This window comes from Tribolium madens, unplaced genomic scaffold (assembly GCF_015345945.1).
Source record: "Tribolium madens isolate multiple individuals breed KSU strain unplaced genomic scaffold, Tmad_KSU_1.1 Scaffold_1;HRSCAF=32;Tcas5.2_LG8, whole genome shotgun sequence".
Classification (NCBI taxonomy): domain Eukaryota; kingdom Metazoa; phylum Arthropoda; class Insecta; order Coleoptera; family Tenebrionidae; genus Tribolium; species Tribolium madens.
In genome coordinates this window covers 2,959,317-2,981,092 of record NW_025400984.1, presented here as the reverse complement: position 1 = coordinate 2,981,092, position 21,776 = coordinate 2,959,317, and the positions used below count along the sequence as shown (strand labels likewise).

Below are 21,776 nucleotides of genomic sequence, written 5' to 3'. Positions count from 1 at the left end.
ATTGAAAATTGAGCATTTTTGTCAAAACAAAATATTTTCAGTTTTAATAAATAAGATTATTTCATAATTTTGCCGCTCACTGTATTTATAACTTTTGTTTATTTTATCTTTTTGTTAAATAATCACTTCCTACAATGTTTTCACTTTACCAGAAAATTATTCTTGAGGGGGTTATTTACGACATCAAGATAAATCCACTTAGTTTTAGTTCTTCTGATAATTTAAGAAAAGCAATGCAATTTATTTGGATAAATGTAATCCGACAGTAAAATACTGATTTGTGATTAATGAAGCAATTTTAAAAATCAATGATAGGAATTCTAGGACAGAGATTTGGCACACTTTATCAGCGACTGCAAGTTGCAATAACATTGGAAATAAATCCGAATTAGCAAAATTTCCTCAAATTCTGGAACACACCAATAATGGAAAATTAATAATCTTAAACAAATTACTAAGTTATGTCAATAAAGTCTAGTTTTATCACAAATATGAAAAATTCGGCCACGCTATCACACTGGAAGAGAACTAATGTGGAAGAAAAAACATCAATAAAGGGATCACGGGTCAACGCTTCTCCACTATAAAAGGTATAGTCAATCCGAAGAAGTTAACACTGTTGTTTGGTCACTCAAACAATCATGAGGTTCATTGTAGTGGCGATTCTTGGCTGTTGTGCCCTAGCTTTGGCTTTCCCGGAACATAAAATCAGTAAGTGTCCTTTTTCCTAAACTTTTTCTTAACTATTATTATAGGCAATAAACAATTTCTCGAAAGGCAAAGAGACATCCTTCGACTTTTCAAACACGTTAACCAGCCAAGTTACTACAAGGATCATGTGGAAATAGCCCAGAATTTCCACATTCATGACCACTACGACCACTACACTGTACGTAACTATTTTTTTCCAAAACAATTTTAAAACTTTTTTTTTTCAGAAACCTGAAGTTGCAAGACATTACCACCAAATCTACGAATATGGACTTCTCCCAAGAGGTGAAGTCTTTTCAGTATTTTACGAAGAGCACCTGCAGCAAGCTATAGCCCTGTACAAACTTTTCTATTACGCTAAAGACTACGATACGTTTTATAAAACTGCCGTTTGGGCAAGACAACATGTCAATGAAGGGTTATTTTTGTACTCATTTTCTGTTGCTATTGTTCATCGTGAAGACACTTACGGAATTGTTTTGCCCCCAATCTACGAGATTTATCCCCATTATTTCTACAACAATGAAGTGATCCAAGAGGCTTACAGGTACAAGCAGCAGTACTACAACCAAGAACATGGTTATACAATCAATGCGAATTACTCGGGTTTCTACTTGAATTTGCACCCGGAACAGTCCTTGGCGTACTTCACTGAAGACGTGGGGGTTAACTCCTTCTACTACTACTACAACATTTATTACCCCCATTGGTTGGGTGGTGAAGACTTTGATTACCACCATGACCGTCGTGGGGAACAGTATTACTACGTATACCAACAAATCCTAGCTAGGTACTACCTGGAACGCCTCTCGAACGATTTTGGTGAAATTCCCTTCTTCAACTATGAAGTACCCTTCGAAAATGGGTACTACCCTTCCTTGCAGTACCCCAATGGTTTGCCATTCCCAGTCAGGCCAAACCATGCCCACCTCTATGAGTACTTCTACAACTATGGGCAAAAATATGGTAACAACAAGTACGCTTACAGTTACACGTTTGTTCAAGACTATGAAAGGAGAATTCGGGATGCTATCGATCGTGGTTACGTCTTTTCCGTAAGTTTTTTTGTGGTGTGTTAAAGTAACACTAATTTGATCAAATTTTGCAGCATGATGGTCAAAAAATTAATTTGTACTCTGAGGATGGTATCAATGTTCTTGGAAACTTAATCGAGTCCAACCCTGATTCCCCCGATCGCCACTTCTATGGGGCTCTTCACGTGTACGCTCGCCACCTTTTGGGGTACTCATACCAGCCCTTGGACAAGTACCACGTCGCCCCTTCGGCCCTCCAACACTACGAAACGTCCCTCCGTGATCCTGCCTTCTACCAGTTCTACAAGCGTATCGTTTTGTACTTCCAGAAGTACAAGTCGTACTTGCCGTCATACACCGAGCAAGACTTGTACTTCCAAGGCGTGGAGGTCAAGAGGGTCGAATTTGACCGGCTTCTGACCTACTTTGATCATTTTTATACCGATATCAGTAATGTTGTTTATGTCACTCCTCAAGAGTATGATAGTGAGAAAATCCAAGTCAGAGTACGCCAATACCGCCTCAACCACAAACCCTTCACTTATAGGATTCATGTCAGTTCTGATAAGGACCAACAAGCCGTGGTGAGGGTCTACTTAGGGCCCAAGTATGACGAGTACGGCCGCTACATCAACATCAGTCACAATAGACTCAACTTTGTCGAAGTTGATCACTTTAAATATCAACTCAAATCGGGCGAAAATGTCATCGAGAGGAACTCTCATCAAAACTACTTCTACCAGAATGACCGCACAAGCTATAGACAACTATACAAACAAGTACTAGGGGCTTTGAACGGCAACGGAGAGTTTAACGTTAACGCAAACGAGGCCTATTTCGGATTCCCGAGAAGGTTAGTCTAGTTTAAATGATTTCAGGAAATTTTGAAATTTTCTTCCAGGTTCCTCTTGCCTAAAGGTAACTACGGCGGTCAAGAATTCCAGTTCTTTGTCATTGTGAGCCCATATGTGCCCTACAAGTACCACCAAGAGGGTTATGATGCCTCCAAGTACTACTATCCGAGGGTGGGCTCAGGAGCTCATCATATCGATAATTATGCCTTTGGTTATCCCTTCGACCGACCCATCCATTACGACCAGATCTTCCATAATGTACCAAATGCCCATTTCTACACTACCAAGATTTACCATAGACATGCCGATGATATCAATGCTTCGACTTCCGCCCATCAGTGATTTCGCAATGTTTGAAAACCTAAATCTTTTGTCTAACTTCATAACTATGTAAAATTCTGCTTTTTTTAGACAGAATAAAGTATATCCCAAAAAAAACGAATTCGTTATTTTTTCCTCAAGGATTCTTAAATATTTTAATTAAAAACAAAAATTAGCAGCACAAATAGATAAAAAAGATAAAAGAAATGAAAGATAATGTAAACTTAAAAATAATGACAATAAAAAAAATACAAAAGTACCTACATAAAAAACGAGACTGAAAAAAAGAAGAGAAAAGCGCTAAGGAACACAACGTAAAATAGTTATTTTTATTTTAATGCTAACCCCAAGAACTCCAAAGACCAAAAAGGTATCAATTTGATAAATCAAATCGTAATGTATCGCAACGTAATTTTTTTTTTAAATGTTTTAATTAAAAACAAATAAAAACTAGTAGCACAAATAGATAAAAAAATAAAAGATTCTTTAAACTTAAAAATAATGACAATGCAATAGAATACAAAAGAGAAGTACCTATATAAAGAATGAGACTGAAAAAAAAAGCTAAGGAACGTAACGTAAAATAGTTATTTGTAGAATTAGTTTTGAAAGTCATACATTTTTTCACAAATTTGCAGTTGATTAACGAGGGCTCTGTCCGAGTTACTCAAGTAAATGAGTGAAAAAACGACTTTTAAAACGAGTTGTACACAAAAAATTTTTGCATAGTGATAACCCCAAGAACCCCAAAGACGAAAAAGACATCAATTTGATAAATCAAATCGTAATGTATCGCGAGCTCTTTGTAACGAACTCTATAGAAACTATAGAAATAACTATAGAAATACAACTATAGAAATCGTTTAAAAAGTATAACTTTCTATATACGATTAATCGTGATGAAAATTTAACTTTCATAATCACTATGCAAAAAAAATCTTAAATGTTTTAATTAAAAACAAGCAAAAATTAGTAGCACAAATAGTTAAAAGAAATGAAAGATAATGTAAACTAAAAAATAATGACAATAAAAAAACAAGTACGTAAAAAATGAGACTAAAAAATTGCAAGAAAAGCGTCAAGGAACACAACGTAAAAATATTATTAAACCCAAAAAACTTTAGAATACAAAGAAAAGGTAAATAATAAAGTAAAAAAGGAAAAAGTAAAATAAATAAAAATTAATATACAAAGTTTTATATTTTTTATGTTTATTGAAGGAAAAAGTGTATCAAAATTACCACAAACATAAAAATAAAGTAGACTAATTTTTTTGACGTTTGTTAAAAAACTGTAATTTTTAAGTATAGATTTTTTCAGTAGGTATACAGATTTTATAATAATATACATATAATTTTTTTTTAATTAAAATTGAATTGTAATTTTTCTTTTGTATTCTTGCTATGTTAAAAGCAACTTTGTTGAATCCGAATAATCTAAAATCTGCGAAAGCCGCAAGAAAACCGAATCAAGTGAACTCACCCAAACCTAACATGTTTAATTCTTTCGCTTTAGCATAATTTTCACCTTTCTCTCGGCTCTCTGATTAAATTAAATATTTCAGTAGAAGTAATTTGACCTCATTTCCTTGCACCAAATAAGCTTAAACTGTTAAAATCTGTAAGTACAGAAAATTAGCAAATTCTCAAATAATCAATTCGTGTAAATAACGTGACAATTCCACTCCGATAAGCTCCGAAAACATATTCAAAGAGAAACCGTGTTATTATCATAATACGATCCATGCTCCTTATCAGCATTTCTGTCAGTTCGATTTACGTTTCAGATGTGAGGGATGATTTTGATTAAAAAAGCTCCACTTCCAGTTTTGTAATTTTTTCGAATAAATTGACTAATTTCAGTCAGTCTTGTTCCAGGACAGCAATGCAAACTAAATTTAAAATCTCGGAAAGATATCAAGCTTATCTCATGCGAGAGAGACTGTAATAATGTTCTGTTTTTAAATTAAACGCAAGTCGGGAGACGCTCGGAATATCAAGGATATGAAAAATCAGAAATTCGGAATCACTGTTGCACTTTATTTTCTAGAATTAACCTCAATACATTGCCATTATCATAAAATCAGACTTTACATTTCGATCAAATGGTTGACATGGTGGTCGTAGGTGTGTCCTTGGTGGTAAATCCTGACATCCTGGAAGTAGGAGTTCGGGAGAGCGTAGAACAACTCTTCGTAGTAGACCGGACGGTCGAAGGGATAACCCATTGGGTAAGCATCAACGTAGTGCGAGCCAGAACCGACCATTGGTACCTTATCATGGGCTTTGTATGGGTGGTGTTTGGTCACAAAGACGTAGAATTGGTAGGTCATTCCCTCGGGAGATCCTCTAGGCAAGTAATACCTTTGTGGGAAGCCAAAGAAGAATTGGTTGTCGTGGAACTGGAAGTGTTGGTCTTTGTTGTACACGCCGAAGGCCTTTTGGTACAATTCGTAGTAGGAAGTCCTGTCGTGCATGTAGTTGTAGATTTCGCGGGAGTTCCTCGAAATTACATTCTCTCCGGGTTTGAATTTGTACACAAAGTGGTCGAATTGGACGAAGTTCATCCAGTTTTCGGTCAAATTGATGTAACGTCCAAACTCGTCGTATTTAGGCCCAAGGAAGACTTTGACAACGGCTTCGGTATCCCTGTCAGAATCAATGTAGATCTTGTAGGTGAAAGGTTTGTGGTTGAGACGCTCTTGAGCAACATGAACCTTGAAACTGTCATGGACGAATTCCTCAGGAGTGACGTAAACAGCGTTGCTCAAATCGGCGTAGAAGTAGTCAAAGTAGGTGACAAGAGGGTCAACTTCGACATGTTTGACATGGACTCCTTGGTAGGCCAAATCGTGTTCGTCGTAGTAGTGGTAGTGTTGGCTCTTGTACCTGAAGAAGAAACCAAGGAGTTTCTTGTAGAGTTGGTAGAAAGCAGGGTCGCGCATGGAAGTCTCAAAGTGTTCGAGGGCCGAAGGGTGGAGTTTGTGGAAAGTGAGGGGTTGGTGGGAGTAGCCCAACAAGTGGCGAGCGAAGACTTGGTAAGCTCCATAATAGTGGTAGTAGGGCGAGTCGGGGTTGCCTTCGATCAAGTTACCCAAAATTTGGAGACCTTCATAGGAGAAAATTTCGACTTTTTGACCAGAGTGCTGAAATTTTGTCGATTAAAACCTTGGTTTAGTCTCATTTAAAGTACTTACGGTATGGACGTAACCACTGTCGACGGCGTCGTGGATCCTCCTTTCGTAATCTTTGATATGGGTGTAGCTATGGGCGTACTTGTTGAAACCATAATGTTGTCCATAGTTGTAGAAATATTCATACAAGTGAGCATAGGCGTGTCTTGTGGGGAAATAGAGCCCATTGGGGTAGCACATTGAAGGGTAGTAACCACTCTCGAAAGGTACTTCCCAATCGAAATGGTCAATTTCGCCAAAACCATGCGACAAGCGTTCCAAGTAGTACCTTGCCAAGATTTGTTGGTACATGTAGTAGAACATTTCACCACGGCTGTCATATTTCAAGTTGAATTCTTCACCACTCATCCAGTAGGGATAGTACAAGTTGTAGTAGTAGTAGAAAGAGTTAATACCAACATCTTCAGTGAAGTAAGCCAAGGCTTGTTCAGGGTAAACATTGACGTAGAATCCAGAATAGTTAGCATAGATGGTCCTGTCATTATAATGAGCACCTTCTTGGCCGTAGTACATCTGTTTGTAGTGTTGGGCCTTCTGGATAACTTCATAGTTGTAGAAATAATGAGGATAGATCTCGTAGATTGGTGGCAGAGAGAAGTAGTAAGTGTCAGGGCGGTGGATCAAAGCGACGGAGAAGGAGTACAAGAACAGGCCTTCATTGACGTATTGACGAGCCCAAACGGCCGTTTTGTAGAAAGTATCAAAGTCGTTAGCATAGTAGAACAATTTGAACAAAGCAATGGCTTGTTTCAAGTGTTCACCGTGGAAGACTGAGAAGATTTCCCCACGTTGAAGGAACGTGTCGTACTTGAAGTACTTGTAGAATTCTTCGACAACTTCGGGTTTCTAACCAAATTTGAGTTAAACTAGCTAAACAATTAATTTTTTTTAACTTACGGCATAACTGTTGGCGTGGTCGTAGAAGTTGTAGCTGTGTGCAATCTCGACGTGGTCTTTGTAGTAGCTTGGTTGGTTGATGTATTTGAAGAGTCTCCACACATCCCTTTGTTGTTGTGAGTAGTTGCTAGACTCTTCACAAAATCGTCAAAATTGTAATTTATAGGTGAAAAAATTTACTTACCACTAGTTGAGATCGCAGAAACGGCGCAAAGGCCGGCTAGTACAGCTACTAAAATGAATCTCATGTTTGTGGTTAGACCAACCAACGAGAATGATTCAAATTTGTCGCTTTTCCTTTTTATATGAAATTTACTTTAACCCTTGCAGCAGCCGTGACCTCTTAACGATATGATTTAAGCACTCATTTATTTTTAAGATTGTTGTACCTAAGTAAGATAATGTGTATACGCAATCGATTTATTTTTGTAGCAAGTGTTGTGGGATTCTGGAAAATTACATTTAAATTATTCGAGAAAAATAAAAACAGCAATTGATAAGAATAAATTATGTTTAGTCTCACTCAAAAAAATAAGCGGGTGGATGCCCTAAAATAATACTTTTCTATGACGAAAGCTTTTACTTTGATAACTTATGATTTTCTATCTAGATTTATAACATGAAAATGTTTTAAATTTTGTTCCAACTAATTTATATACAACGGATGAGAATTAAAATGAATCAGAAAAAAAATCTGATTTGAATTAATTTTTTTTATAATTTGCTTTCATTTTGATTCTCCAATAAACATATTGAACAACACGATGTTATTATGTGCGATGTCTTAATAGTCAAAATGCACCTAGATCAAATTTGACTTTTAAAATTAAAACATTACCAAATCCCTAAACCGATTAATGTAAAAAATTTTGTTTAAAAACGGCATCAAAAAAGTTAATTACAAAAAAAAGTACAAAAACTCGTTTCATAAGATTTTAAAGCACTCATTTTTCTAGATAGCTCGTGGCGACGCCACTCGTTTTGTTAACTTAAATTCGTGCATCGAGACTGGTCTTATGAAACTTGTTTTTTAATAAACTACATATTTTCTAACTTATCTAGAATTATTTTTTCATAAAAGATAACCCTTTTTTAACACTGCAACAGAAAGTTACTTTTGGTTTCTCTAATCTACACCTTATACAGGGTGTAAAATTGTAAAATGGAAAATATTTGAAGAGGTAATAGTATGGATCAAAACAAACCAACAGTCTTAATAAACATGGGTAATGGTTTGGGAGATCTTGAAAATTAATTGTTTTTTGAAAAATTTATTTTAAATTTCTTCAAACAAAAAAAGAAGCTTCTAGTAAAAATTCTAAAAATTTTTATATTCGATATCTCCGAAACCGTTACTTTGCCGACCTATGTTTATTAAGACTTTTTTGTTTAGTTTTTACTATTACCTCCTTAAATATTTTACAATCTTTTTTAACACCTTGTATGTGATAAAAAAATTCAATTTTTTCTTTTCTCAACTGTATTGTCTGAAGTTGTCTTTGGTAAAAAATGTTTTTCTTTTATTTTTGAGAAGAAAAATTTATTTTTTTCCTTTTTACAAAAATAAGATGCAAAATTTTGAAGTCATAAAATGCGACCATTTTTAAGATAAAACTGCATCCTGTAACATTTGGCCCGAAAAACTGTGATATTGTATCACTTTAATTTGTTATAAATATTATTTATATGTTTTTAATTAAGTCTAATCGTATTATATAATAAATTAAAACATCTGTTCTGAATCGTAAATATGATAAAGACTATTGACCTCGTAGTAAATTTACTATTACTGTGACAAACATGAAAACCTTGACAAAAATAACAATGAAATTCTGAAAATACCTGTAAAATGCAAAAAATTAAGATATTTTTTTGAATTCAAATGGTAATCGTTGTTTAGTGATAGGCTGCAAAACATCGTGGTCATTAACGCCATCAAGAGTGGTAAACATTTTTTTAATTACGAATGTGATAAGACAAGATGGAATAAGCCTAAGTTAGCAACTATCAAAAATAGCGATAACTCGAATTACGTAATGAATAATTTGAGGTACTGCAGTATCATGGGGTCAAAAAGGGTGATATCCAAAATCATATAAAAAGTGTACGAGGCAAAAGCAAATCATTCTCAGTGGTTGGTCAACCAACAAACATGAAATTCCTTTTGGTAGCTGCATTGGCCGGCCTTTGCGCCGTTTCGGCCGTCTCTGTTGGAAATGGTAAGACACAATAACTAGTTTTTTTTACAAATTCCAAATATTTTTTCAAAGACTATCATCATGAATACAACCAACAAAGGCAAAAGGAAATTTACCGCTTATTCAAGTACATCAACCAACCAAGCTACTACCCTGACCATGTGGAAATTTCCAACAGTTACAAATTCTGGGAACACAAGTCTGACTACACTGTAAGAAAATTTAATTTTGTTTGTTTTTTTAAAATATCTGAATTTTTTTGTATAGAAACCCGAAGTGGTAGATGAATTCTACAACTACTTCTACTACGGCAAGTACTTGCACAGAGGCGAGATCTTCTCAGTGTTCCACAAAGAGCACTTGTACCAAGCCATCGCTCTCTTCAAGCTTTTCTACTATGCCAACACTTATGAAACTTTCTACCACACCGCTGTTTGGGCTAGGAACCACGTCAACGAAGGCATGTACCTTTATGCCGTCTCTGTTGCTCTGGTCCACCGTCCTGACACCTACTATTATGCCCTTCCACCAATCTACGAAGTCTACCCGTACTATTTCTACAGTACTGAAGTCATCCAAGAAGCTCAGTACTACAAGCAATTGTACCGTGGGGCTGATGGAGCTAAATACAACGACCAAACCATCTACGCAAACTACTCTGGGTACTACCTTAATTTGCACCCTGAACAAGCCTTGTCGTACTTCACTGAAGATGTCGGTGTTAACTCTTTCTACTATTACTACAACTTGTACTATCCCTTCTGGATGAGTGGTGAAGAATTCAACTTGAAATACGACAATCGTGGTGAAGTGTTCTACTACATGTACCAACAAATCTTGGCCAGGTACTACTTGGAACGTCTCTCAAACGGTTTTGGTGAAATTGATCACTTCAACTGGGAAGTTCCTTTCGAAACTGGGTACTACCCCAACTTGTGCTACCCCAACGGTCTCCAATTCCCCTCAAGGCCCAACTACGCCCACTTGTACGAATATTTCTACAACTACGGACAAAAATACGGCTACAACAAATACGCTTATAGCTACACCTTTGTCAAGGATTATGAAAGAAGGATTCGCGATGTTATCGACAGTGGATACGTCTACACCGTAAGTTTCTTCAAGTCCATGTTTGTCAAATCTAATTAAAATTTTGCAGAAATCTGGCGACAAAGTCGATTTGTTCTCTCATGAAGGTTTGAACATTTTGGGTAACTTGGTTGAAGGCAACCCCGACTCCCCCTACTACCACTACTATGGTGCTTACCATGTGTTCGCCCGCCACTTGTTGGGTTACTCTTTCCAACCTTTGACCTACCGCAAAGTCTACCCTTCAGCTCTTGAACATTTCGAAACTTCGATGCGCGATCCTGCTTTCTACCAGTTGTACAAGAAACTCATCACTTACTTCTTCAGATACAAGGCTCAACACTACAAGTACTACACTGAGCACGATTTAGCCTTCGAAGGTGTGGAAGTCAAGAATGTCGAATTTGACCGTCTTGTCACCTACTTCGACTACTACTTCGCCGATATCAGCAGTGCTGTCTATGTCACTCCTGAGGAATTCGTCCAAGACAGTTTCAAGGTCCAAGTGGCCCAACACCGTCTCAACTACAAACCCTTCACCTACAAGATCTACGTCGACTCTAGTGTTGACACTGACGCCGTTGTCAAAGTCTTCTTTGGGCCTAAATACGATGAGTACGGCCGTTACATCAACTTGACCGAAAACTGGATGAACTTTGTCCAATTCGACCACTTTGTCTACAAGCTCAAATCTGGGCAAAATGTCATCACCAGGAACTCCCGCGAGATCTTCAACTACATGCACGACAGGACTTCCTACTACCAACTCTACCAAAAGGCTATGGGTGTCAGCGATGATGAACACCGTGGATCCTACCACCACACCCAATTCTGGTTCGGTTTCCCACAAAGGTTCTACCTACCAAAAGGAACTTACGGAGGTTTCCCTTACCAATTCTACGTCTTCGTCACCAAACACGTGCCTTACAAGAACCAGAAATCCGAAGTACCAGTTGTTGGTTCTGGATACCAATACGTTGATGGATACCCAATGGGTTATCCCTTCGACCGTCCCGTCTACTACGGACAAGTCTTCTACGAAATCCCCAATGGTTACTTCTACGAAACCAAAGTCTACCACAGGGATGCTGACGCAGTTAATTACTCCCAACAAGAGTACTACAACAAACAAAACTATTACCAACATCATCAGCATCAGTACAAACCACAACACTACAACTCGCAGTACAACTATGCTAAACAGTACTACCCTCAAGGACAGTACTACAAGGGACAAAACTACGACAGCCAATACTATCATTATTAATTTATTCATAAGTTTGATGTTGTTATGGCAAAGGCAATGCATTATGGTTCATTCTGATATGAAATAAACTTCATGTTAATGATATCTCAATCTTTTCATTATCCCAACCTCAAAATGAAAATATTATTTCTCAAAGTCTAAAAGAAAAATAAACTTTAATGTTGACAATAATTTAAAATGAATAGTAGCAAGACGATCGTTAAAACAACGCCAACGACAGAAGTCTTAGTGACTTTTACGTTTTCTCCTTAGAAAAAATGTTGTTAGGTTAAATTATTGTTTATTGCTTGCTTAGAGCTGCTAAAAAATTCTGCAAATATTTTCCTTTTTCCTACTTACTATTCCAGCAACTGTAATAATTGTGTTTACAAGCAATTTGGACAAAACTGAAAGTCAAGTGTACTTAAAAATACAAATTTGTAGCTACTATTTAAACATAGCTGATGTACAGGGTTGATGAAATTGTTGCCACTTATGTTTTTGATTAAACTTAACTTCAATTTTTATAAAAAAAAAATTAATTAAAAAGACACATTCTGTTTATTACCGTATTTGAAAAATACGAAAGACATGTTTTCTGAAGCAAATTTAGTTTTTATTTTCTGCATGTTTTTTTATTGTTGCATTAATGTAAATTCTTTTTACTTCTTTTTTCTGTACTTTACTTTCTATGTAAAATAAATACACATCTTTTTGTTTTTGTATTTTTAAATTAGTATTCTGGTTGCACAGTTATGTATTTTTTTGAACATTTTCGTCGAGGTTTGATATATTTTTTTAAATTTCCAATGTTTTTGTTTTTATACGTTCTATAACACTGCACGTATCTCTACTTCAATATCCGTATTTCTGAATTATTTGTTTTTTCATTTTTTATTCTTCATTTTTACTCATTTTTACCATCTTTGTTTCTTATTTTATGTTTATACTTGTTTCGGTTTTGTCATATCTACATATTGCTATTTCTTCCAAATGTATTTTTTACACTTTCAACCTGAGTATGTAAAAATACAAAAGTAAGAGACTTTTTGGAAAATGATGTCGTAGTATTAATATAAATAGAGTGTTTTAATTGCTCTTTAGATGACATTGAAAAAAAATACATATAATAATTTACTAAAAAAAAGATACATTATTTTGTACTCGATTATAAAGAATGCTTTTATCAACTAATTTCAGTAGATAAACTAGTTCTTTATCGTCTAGTGAAATAAAGTAATTTTTATCTACTGTTTATATTCTTTATTTTGTACAAGAAATTCTGGTAAGTGAGTACAAAATAAAGCGAAATATTATACACGACGGTAAAAATTGTTTATCTACTCGCGAAAAAAGTCCACTCGTGACTTTGTCACTCATAAACTTAACCTTTTCACTCGTAGATAAACAATTTTTTTTTCTCATCTTGTATAATAAACAACAATAATTCTTCAAGTAAAAAACGTACATTAGCATCTCCTATTAGTTTTGTTTTTTTAACAAAAATTATAAAGTTTAAATTTCAGATATTTAGTATACTATACAACGAGCATTTCAAAATGGCGGTTAGACTTGGAAAATATTGCCTTATATGCAATTAAAACTAATAATAGTTTTAATAAATGTGATATGTAGAAGAGAAATACCTACCTACACTATTCTACTAAAAATACAAATTTTTTTTATAAAAAAATTGCAAAAAGGCACAAATATGACGTTTTGTAAAGGTGTTTAAGTAAGATCTATAAAAAGTACAAAAAGTAAAACACAAATATTCTTCAAAATATACGAGTATGTACCCAAGCGTTTTTTTAATTACATATTTGTCTTCAGAAATTAATATAAATTAAAGTAATATAAAAAATGTGATTGCATTTTACAAATGAAATTTCGTTTCGTTTTTGAGTTATGCAATATTTTTTGTCAAAACTGCAATTTATGAAAAAAAAAATATTGAAAAAGTTAAATATAAAGTAGATAGTTGTGATCCTTAGATCATAACCTTCATGAGAAAAATGGTTTAATAGTGGGTTGCCATTTAAAAAAATAAAAAAAATTGTAGAACTTAAAAACAAAAGAAAATTTTGACAAATTTTATTCTTGATAAAAGATTACATTTTTATAGTACTTTATCATTCAACAATTAGTTTTTCCAAAATATAAATAGTTTAAGCAAAAAACGTTTGGTCTCATATTTTTTATTCAACTGGTATCCATTTAGGTGTTTTACAACTTTGTAGTATAAAAAGTTTGGAAAATCTTATTATTTTCACATTTTAGATTCAAGGGTTCAAAAACTAAGCGATTAAAATCATTATTTTAAGAGCGATTTATTTTTGTTACAGACTTCAAAAACATAATTTATCGGTTTAATAAAAAAAAACTGATTGCAATAATTGCATAGTGACCATTATCTTCAAACATATTTTCATGTACAAATATGAGTTTGTAAAATTCAAGTTTATTTGAAAAAAAATAGCAAAAAATATGATTTTGTGACAAATGTGACAATAAAACAAAAATAAAAGAATAAAAGAATTACTCGTAGATTAGTGCAAAAATAACAAATGCATTGTCCTTATCAACGTATTACTTTGTTAAAAATAAATTATCATTTCGAATAATATCACACTCATTAATTAAAACAAACTGATAATAAAATGTGAGGATAAAATAAAACCGATAAAAATAGCAAATTTTGTGTACAAAATTGAACTAATGAGCTAGAAACGAAAAAATCTGACCCGAATTAATTACTATTAGAGGTCAAATAAAATGTTTTTCTAATTCAGTTCAATGCACTTGTTAGAAAATAAATTTGAACGCTGTGAAATCTGTCAAAATAATTTTGCAATAAATGAAATATTAGCTAGTAAAACATAAATAAACATAATTAAAGCAAATCAGTTGGTGAAAATATTCATGTCCAAAAAATTTTAATCTGCCCCTTGGAGACAGGATGCAAATCATGGTCAATAAACGCCTCGGCCATAAACATCTCTTTAATCATTATTATTTTGATAAGTCAGTGAAGAAAATATTCCAAAGTTAGCAACAATCAAATCCGTTTGATGGTAAATAATTACGTAAATTTATAATATTGTTTGTTTTAGGTATACCACAATAATTTTATCATTAAGGTCACACAAAGGTTCAATTAAAATCATATAAAAAGTGTACACCACCAAACTCGAATCATTCTCAGTGGTTGGTTCACCAACAAACATGAGATTCCTTTTGGTAGCTACATTGGCCGGCCTTTGCGCCGTTTCGGCCGTCTCTGTGGAAAATGGTAAGCATTTTCACATTTTTTTTGCAAAAATTAACTTTTTTTCCAAGATACGTACAAGTATTCACAAGAGAAACAGAAGGAAATTTTTCGTCTCTTCAAGTACATCAACCAACCAAGCTTCTACCCTGACTATATGGAAATTGCCCAAAGCTACCGCTTCTATGACTTCAAGGCTGATTATATGGTAAGTCCTGCATTATTTTTTACGTTAATATAAAATTTGATTGTGTTTAGAAACCCGAAGTTGTTGAAGAGTTTTACCGATTCTACTACTATGGTAAAATCCTCGAAAGGGGAGAAATCTTCTCAGTGTTCAACAAAGAGCACTTGAAACAAGCTATTGCTCTTTTCAAACTCTTTTACTACGCCAACACTTGGGAGACTTTCTACAAGACCGCCGTCTGGGCTAGGAACAATGTCAACGAAGGGATGTACCTTTATTCCCTTTCTGTTGCTCTAGTCCACAGACCCGACACTTACTACTATGCCCTTCCACCAATCTACGAAGTCTACCCGTACTATTTCTACAGTACTGAAGTCATCCAAGAAGCTCAATACTACAAACAGATGTACAGCAGCCAAAGTGGTGCTCACTTCAATGGCAGAACCATCTATGCTAACTACTCTGGGTACTACCTCAACTTGCACCCCGAACAATCCATGTCGTACTTCACCGAAGATATCGGTGTCAACTCCTTCTACTACTACTACAACTTGTACTATCCCTTCTGGATGAGTGGCCAAGAGTACAATTTGAAATATGACAACCGTGGCGAACTTTTCTACTACATGTATCAACAAATCTTAGCCAGGTACTACTTGGAACGTCTCTCGAACGGTTTTGGCGAAATCGATGACTTCAACTGGGAAGTACCTTTCGAAACTGGGTACTATCCCTCGATGTGCTACCCCAACGGCCTCCAATTCCCAACAAGGCCCAACTATGCCCGTCTCTATGAGTACTTCTACAACTATGGACAACACTACGGTTACAACAAATACGCCTACAGCTACACTTTTGTCAAGGATTACGAAAGAAGGATTCGCGATGCCATCGACAGTGGCTACGTCGTTACTGTAAGTTTTTCCAAATTTCTAAATTATTTCTAATCAAAAATTTTTGTAGAAATCTGGCCAAAAAGTCGATTTGTTCTCCCGTGACGGTATCAACATTTTGGGCAACTTGATTGAAGGCAATCCTGACTCCCCCTACTACAGGTACTACGGAGCTTACCAAGTCTTTGCCCGCCACTTGTTGGGGTATTCCTACCAACCCTTGACCTACCACAAAACCTACCCTTCGGCTCTTGAACATTTCGAAACTTCGATGCGCGACCCTGCTTTCTACATGTTGTACAAGAAACTCATCAACTTCTTCTTCCGCTTCAAGGCTCAATACTACAAGTACTACACCGAGCAAGATTTAACGTTTGAAGGTGTTGAAGTTAAGAATGTTGAATTCGACCGTCTTGTCACCTATTTTGACTACTACTACGCTGATATTAGCAGTGCTGTCTATGTCACTCCTGAAGAGTTTGTCCAAGATAGTTTCAAGGTCCAAGTGGCTCAACCACGTCTCAACTACAAGCCTTTCACATACAAGATTTACGTCGACTCTAGTGTTGACACTGAAGCCGTTGTTAAAGTCTTCTTAGGTCCTAAATACGATGAGTATGGACGTTACATGAACTTGACTGAAAATTGGATGAACTTTGTCCAATTCGACCACTTTGTCTATAAACTCAAATCCGGGCAAAACGTCATCAGTAGAAACTCCCGCGAGATCTACAACTACATGCACGACAGGACTTCTTACTACCAACTGTACCAAAAAGCCATGGGTGTCTTCGACGAAAAACAAGGCGAATATTACAAATACACTCAATTCTGGTTCGGTTTCCCACAGAGATACATGCTACCAAAAGGTACCTATGGAGGTTTCCCCTACCAGTTCTACGTCTACGTCACTAAATATGTGCCATACAAGGAACAAAAAGCTGGAGTACCAATGATTGGTACGGGCTCACAATACGTTGATGGGTATCCAATGGGTTATCCCTTCGACCGTCCTGTCTACTACGGACAAATGTACTACGAAATCCCCAATGGTTACTTCTACGAAACCAAAATCTACCACAGAGACTCCGATGCTGTTAACTACTCGCAACAGGATTACTACTACAGCAGGCGCCAAAACTTCGCCAACCAACGGTACCAAAGCAAGAAACACGACTTTTCTAAGTATATGAGTGTTCCCAAAAACTACGTCCGACCCCAATACGAAACCCAAGGACGGTACCCCGAACAGTACTACGCCCAAGGAAGCAACTACGCCCAAGAGCAGTTCTACCCCAGCCGCAGCTACGAGAGACAAGACTACTACCACTACTAGGCCTGAGTTTTGGGAATACAGAAATGTTGTAATTTTTACGAAATAAAGCACATAATATTTAAAAAACTTGTTTTTTATTTGAAATGTAATTTTTTCAAAAGCTCCGAAAGTAAGAGCAAAGTGGATAACTCAGTTTATGATTAAGTTTTGTCGTATTATGTTATCTGAAGAAGCGCTATAAGTGGCACGCCCCTTCTATTTGTCAGATCGATGTAGAAGGACGTGGTGGACTACCGAACTCTATGGCCAACATGATGCTGCCAGTCGTCGCGACGCTTTCTAGCTGTTCGTGGTGTCTGTTTCCTGCAAATGTGCGCGTTCACGCGAGTGGAATTTTCTCAAAACTTAGAAATCTAACACAACTATGGTAAATAAAAATTTTACCACTCTGTATCTCTTAAACATAAAATTCTAACTAATTTCTTTGCAATTAAAAAACATAATTGTTTTGCAAAAATGGTGGATGCGCCGGGATAGTTCTTAAACACTGATTCAATTTTTTTTGTTCTGTAAAAGTAATCTTCTTGTTTTTTAAAACAAAACAGTGTCGTAAAAAAGCGAGACACTGTGATGGTATTGGAAGCACGAAAGCGTTCATTCTGTGATTCTATTTCTACTAAAAGTCAATTGGAATTGTGTTAAATTATAAATCGATGGCTGGAAATAACTAATCGATTCGGAATAATACAAAAAGTATTGAATTATTACAAAAAAATATATGTTTTTTCGTTCAGAATTTGGCCATTATTTAAGTGTGTTTGTATGCAAGGCGTGCTGTTTTCGTTGAGAATAAAAATGTTTGCATAACAATGAAACAACTTCAGCCAATTTCAAAAATTTAGTGAATTTTTTCTACACATTTTTTAATTACAATTGCCTTTTCATTTGACATCTCTTATGATAATCTGCCACACCCCACAAATGGCAATTTCCAATTACTTTGCGTCGGTGTTCCGACAAAACATGTTTCAATATAATTTTCACAGAACAATAGCTTTGAATGTCATGCACTAAATTCGTAGTTTTTCAGCGAATCCTTTTATTCAAAACTGTATTTTCAGCTAATTCAAATAACATTAAAAATGTTTTTTGCAAGATCAAATCTAAAGCTCCATTTTCAATTTAAACCGCGCGAAAACCGACAAAAACTTGTTATTGCAGCCAACACAGTTCTATTTAAAAGCTTTACAATTTCCCTAAAAACACAATCTATTTCAATAATTACAGGAATTGTTTCGTTCCGGAGTATTTTTTGAAGCGGAAGCTCAATTATACTAAATAAAAACGCATTCTGGGTGGTGTTCTTGCATTATCCCCAATTGTCCTCAGATAAACAAGCCAAAAGCTCACTCAGCTCTAAAACGTGAGCAGTTTTTTTCCATTTAATTTTATTACTAATAAGCCGACGTGTGCTTTTGCAATTTTGGCCAAAAGCTATATTTATAAAGCCGTTTCAGTTTTTTGTGGGTTCTGAAAGACGTCATTATGGTGACAAAGCGCTTTATGGGTGATCGTCCCTTTATGAATTATATATAAATCAAGCTAATTATGCAATCAATAAAATGTGTTTTAACCCGAAATTCAACATTTTTTGTTCGCTCTGCTTTATTTTTATGTGATACATGAAAAAAAGTTTTGGTGTTATAAACCAATTATACAAATACAGGGTGATTCAGAACTCGCGCCCCAGAGAAAAATTTCAAGTAAGATAAGATACCAGAAATATGGAAAAAATGTTTTGACATTTATTTTTTGACATTTAACATTTTTATGTCTGATACTGATGATCTTGTATATGTTTTTTTATAATTATTTAGTAAAGGTACAAAAATTTTGCCAATAAAAGTCACAAATAACATTAAACAGAGTTACAATTTAGGATACAGGTTCCTTGTTTCCTCTTCTAATAACCTGTAGCGAAAAAACTTGAAAAATTATTTTTCCAACAGAAATAAATAGAGTCAAAGTGCAAAATTTCATAACTTTCAAAGTTTTATAGATAGAATTTTTTTAAATTTTTTCCATGTTCCTGGTATCTTTCCTTACATGGCATTTTTCTCTGGGGCGTGAGTTCTGGCGCATCCCGTATAATTAATTAAGAAGATGTTAAAAATTTCAGGCTATTTCCTAAATGAGTCTGGTAAATATTTCTTACAAAATGTCAATTTGTGACGTTTAATTAAGACTGAATTGCAACAAAAAACTTTAAAGCAGACTAAATACAGAGAGTTTAAGTGTGGGATTTGGTATAACGACAATTGTTTCATTAAATTTTAATTAAAACATATAAATAGAACTTAGCGTTTAATTGGCCGTAAAAATACTTTTCTTGTTGTGAATATATCTTAAGTTTGGGAATGTGTTGGTAATAAATACGTATGATTTAATACAGCTTTATTCTCACTAGAAGTCAGATCCATCATAGTCATGCATCAAATCTGTGACAATAAACGTCAACAATAAACAATTTGAAATATGCCCTTCGATGCATCATGACCATCCAAATCCGCCCTAATGCCCCACATAAACAACCCCTCCCGTGAAAAGTCTAATTGCAAATTACGTCGATGTAAAAAATAATTAATATCGGCCTCAATCTGCATACACGTCGATAAATTTGAATAAATCATCGATCGGTTGTTGGGTTCAAGCTTATTTAATTTTATGTGATAATAACAGAATTATGGCTTTGGCTACACGAAAAATGCCTTTCTTGAGAAATTGGGAAATTTGAGATGGATTTGTGGGGTAGTTATTGTGGCAAACAACAATATTACGGTTTATGTTTACAATGTGGCTTTGCAGCTAAACTCGATTTAAACAAGCTTAACCACGTCATTATTTCAGGAATTAGGAGAAATTAACATAATTTTCAACGAGTTGGTACACAATTTTGATAACGGATCATTTAATAAATTCAAAGTTTTTGATTAAAGTTTTTGAGGTCAAGAGCAAAAGACATGGTCAAAGGCCAAGCATATCACCAAAATTGATTTATAAAAATATATTCGATTACTCTAGCTTGTCAACGATCTGCTGACTAAAAAGGATCCCTGCAGATTTGTTGTGCCCTTACGAGGCAAAAACAGAGCAGAACCGTCCACTTTAACCATTATTTATTGTTAAATTACAAGAGCAAACTATTTGATTAGACTGAGATAAATCGTTTATTTTCTCCGCTTTTGGTAATTTATCTCCACTGTAAAATATTTCTTCATTAGAAGCAATTATTTCCGCAATGTACACATAGTTCCAAGTAAAAGTTCCAACTCTTTTGTATCGAAATAACAAAAGCCGCTTGAAATGAAATTTCCCGATTTATTTGTGAATTAATAAACGCTTAACTTTTTCAGATGAATATTAATCGGATTACGGTGCAAATCCATTTAAAACTGTGAAGTTATCCAATCAGGATGGAGGAAAAGAAGCAATATTCAGCGTTGACGATCGACCGAGCCGCTTTTCTCTTGCTGCGTGTCAAAAAGGCGTTTAAGAAGAAGAAATTGCAGAAAAAGGAACGCGAGAGGAGGTAAGTGGATTACACTGGACAGTAAAATTTGGTTTGTTGATTTATTACAAATAGTCGGTTCTATGTCATTTTCCGGATTTCCTTCCGTATTTAATATTGCATGGCATCGGCCATTCAATTTCAATGCGCAATTGCATGTCTTCCATCTGTTACGCCAATTTTGACAATTCTAATCTGATTAAATGCGAAATTAAATTGCCACTTGGGTTAATGTAAGGGAGGGTTGCTAAAATTAGCACACTTTATTTTTCATATAGTCTACAGTCTTATACAGGGTGCGCCAGAACTCGCGGCCCAGAGAAAAAAAAAATAAGTTAAGATACCAAGAACATGGAAAAAATATTTAAAAAAATGTCATCTATAAAAATTTCGAAGTTATGAGGGTTTAAATTTTGCATTTTGACTATACGCGCTATTATTCTAGTGTGACGTCAGTGAGGTACGTGACTGTACCTTTGAAGCTACACTAATAAACATACTTTGTTACCAATGCTTTTCGTATGGACGTAAAAAAAGTTTATTGTTTCCAAGGAAATAGTTGCTATGAAAAATCTGTGTCGTTTCGTAATGGTTTTAACAATTGTAGTCAACAATTCTGTAAGTTAATCTGTTCTAACCTCACTTTTTGTGTAATGTGAACTTTAAAGTATATTTACAGAGTTGCCAGAATGTTGCAAACGACAGAGTGGCTAGGTCGTACCAAAACAAAATAAAAAGTATCAACATTCACACAATGTGTATTTGGCTGAGAATATAAATTACTATTTGTTTACAAGTCAATATAGACATCTAGTAAAAAAAAAACTAGTATCAATTTGGTACTATAATATCACAACTGGCAACACTGTATGTTTAGCTTCGGTACAGTCGCGTCTGTGACGTCACGTCTAATAGCGCGTATTTATTTATGTTGAAAAAATGATTTTCCTAGTTTTTTTAGCTATAGGCTATTAACAGAAGAAACAAGGAAGCTGTATCCTAAATTGTAACTCTGTTCAATATTATTTGTGGCTTTTATTT

At 34.9% G+C, this 21,776-nt stretch overlaps 5 protein-coding genes across 6 annotated transcripts in view; 4 read left to right on the top strand and 1 right to left on the bottom strand.

Moving 5' to 3' along the window:
* The first annotated feature begins 553 nt into the window (after positions 1 to 553).
* On the top strand, positions 554 to 3,056 carry LOC123016161 (hexamerin-like). Its single transcript, XM_044416387.1, has 5 exons — positions 554 to 711; positions 756 to 889; positions 939 to 1,766; positions 1,820 to 2,598; positions 2,647 to 3,056. The coding sequence occupies exons 1-5, from the start codon at positions 642 to 644 to the stop codon at positions 2,939 to 2,941; spliced, it is 2,106 nt and encodes a 701-aa protein (XP_044272322.1). The 5' UTR covers positions 554 to 641; the 3' UTR covers positions 2,942 to 3,056.
* A 1,882-nt stretch (positions 3,057 to 4,938) lies between these two features.
* LOC123016145 (hexamerin-like) lies at positions 4,939 to 7,295 on the bottom strand. Its single transcript, XM_044416361.1, has 4 exons — positions 7,195 to 7,295; positions 7,011 to 7,144; positions 6,117 to 6,959; positions 4,939 to 6,065 (listed from the first exon to the last, which is right to left on the bottom strand). Exons 1-4 carry the CDS (start codon positions 7,256 to 7,258, stop codon positions 5,010 to 5,012), a joined length of 2,097 nt encoding a protein of 698 aa, XP_044272296.1. The 5' UTR covers positions 7,259 to 7,295; the 3' UTR covers positions 4,939 to 5,009.
* A 1,809-nt stretch (positions 7,296 to 9,104) lies between these two features.
* LOC123016181 (arylphorin subunit alpha-like) lies at positions 9,105 to 11,648 on the top strand. The gene is made up of 4 exons (XM_044416414.1): positions 9,105 to 9,229; positions 9,281 to 9,420; positions 9,476 to 10,318; positions 10,368 to 11,648. The coding sequence occupies exons 1-4, from the start codon at positions 9,163 to 9,165 to the stop codon at positions 11,562 to 11,564; spliced, it is 2,247 nt and encodes a 748-aa protein (XP_044272349.1). The 5' UTR covers positions 9,105 to 9,162; the 3' UTR covers positions 11,565 to 11,648.
* Positions 11,649 to 14,686: 3,038 nt separating this feature from the next.
* LOC123016165 (hexamerin-1.1-like) lies at positions 14,687 to 17,293 on the top strand. Its single transcript, XM_044416390.1, has 4 exons — positions 14,687 to 14,835; positions 14,883 to 15,019; positions 15,070 to 15,912; positions 15,962 to 17,293. The coding sequence occupies exons 1-4, from the start codon at positions 14,769 to 14,771 to the stop codon at positions 17,225 to 17,227; spliced, it is 2,313 nt and encodes a 770-aa protein (XP_044272325.1). The 5' UTR covers positions 14,687 to 14,768; the 3' UTR covers positions 17,228 to 17,293.
* A 205-nt stretch (positions 17,294 to 17,498) lies between these two features.
* The window catches only part of LOC123016459 (ankyrin repeat and fibronectin type-III domain-containing protein 1), a 70,748-nt gene continuing 66,470 nt past the window's right edge, over positions 17,499 to 21,776 (top strand). For both annotated transcript variants that reach the window (XM_044416869.1, XM_044416868.1), the window contains exons 1-2: positions 17,499 to 17,594; positions 20,581 to 20,756. In XM_044416869.1, the coding sequence (XP_044272804.1) occupies positions 20,641 to 20,756 (116 nt within the window). In that variant the 5' untranslated portion in view covers positions 17,499 to 17,594; positions 20,581 to 20,640. The remainder of the gene's footprint in view (positions 17,595 to 20,580; positions 20,757 to 21,776) is intronic.

Coding starts and splice junctions, on each gene's coding strand:
- LOC123016145 (XM_044416361.1), bottom strand. CDS start 7,258: ATGAGATTCATTTTAGTAGCTGTACTAGCCGGCCTTTGCGCCGTTTCT. Junction 7,145..7,194: donor TTCTGCGATCTCAACTAGTG/GTAAGTAAATTT, acceptor GATTTTGTGAAG/AGTCTAGCAACTACTCACAA. Junction 6,066..6,116: donor ACAGTGGTTACGTCCATACC/GTAAGTACTTTA, acceptor ACAAAATTTCAG/CACTCTGGTCAAAAAGTCGA.
- LOC123016165 (XM_044416390.1), top strand. CDS start 14,769: ATGAGATTCCTTTTGGTAGCTACATTGGCCGGCCTTTGCGCCGTTTCG. Junction 14,836..14,882: donor GGCCGTCTCTGTGGAAAATG/GTAAGCATTTTC, acceptor TTTTTTTCCAAG/ATACGTACAAGTATTCACAA. Junction 15,020..15,069: donor ACTTCAAGGCTGATTATATG/GTAAGTCCTGCA, acceptor GATTGTGTTTAG/AAACCCGAAGTTGTTGAAGA.
- LOC123016181 (XM_044416414.1), top strand. CDS start 9,163: ATGAAATTCCTTTTGGTAGCTGCATTGGCCGGCCTTTGCGCCGTTTCG. Junction 9,230..9,280: donor GGCCGTCTCTGTTGGAAATG/GTAAGACACAAT, acceptor ATTTTTTCAAAG/ACTATCATCATGAATACAAC. Junction 9,421..9,475: donor AACACAAGTCTGACTACACT/GTAAGAAAATTT, acceptor TTTTTTGTATAG/AAACCCGAAGTGGTAGATGA.
- LOC123016161 (XM_044416387.1), top strand. CDS start 642: ATGAGGTTCATTGTAGTGGCGATTCTTGGCTGTTGTGCCCTAGCTTTG. Junction 712..755: donor TTTCCCGGAACATAAAATCA/GTAAGTGTCCTT, acceptor CTATTATTATAG/GCAATAAACAATTTCTCGAA. Junction 1,767..1,819: donor ATCGTGGTTACGTCTTTTCC/GTAAGTTTTTTT, acceptor CAAATTTTGCAG/CATGATGGTCAAAAAATTAA.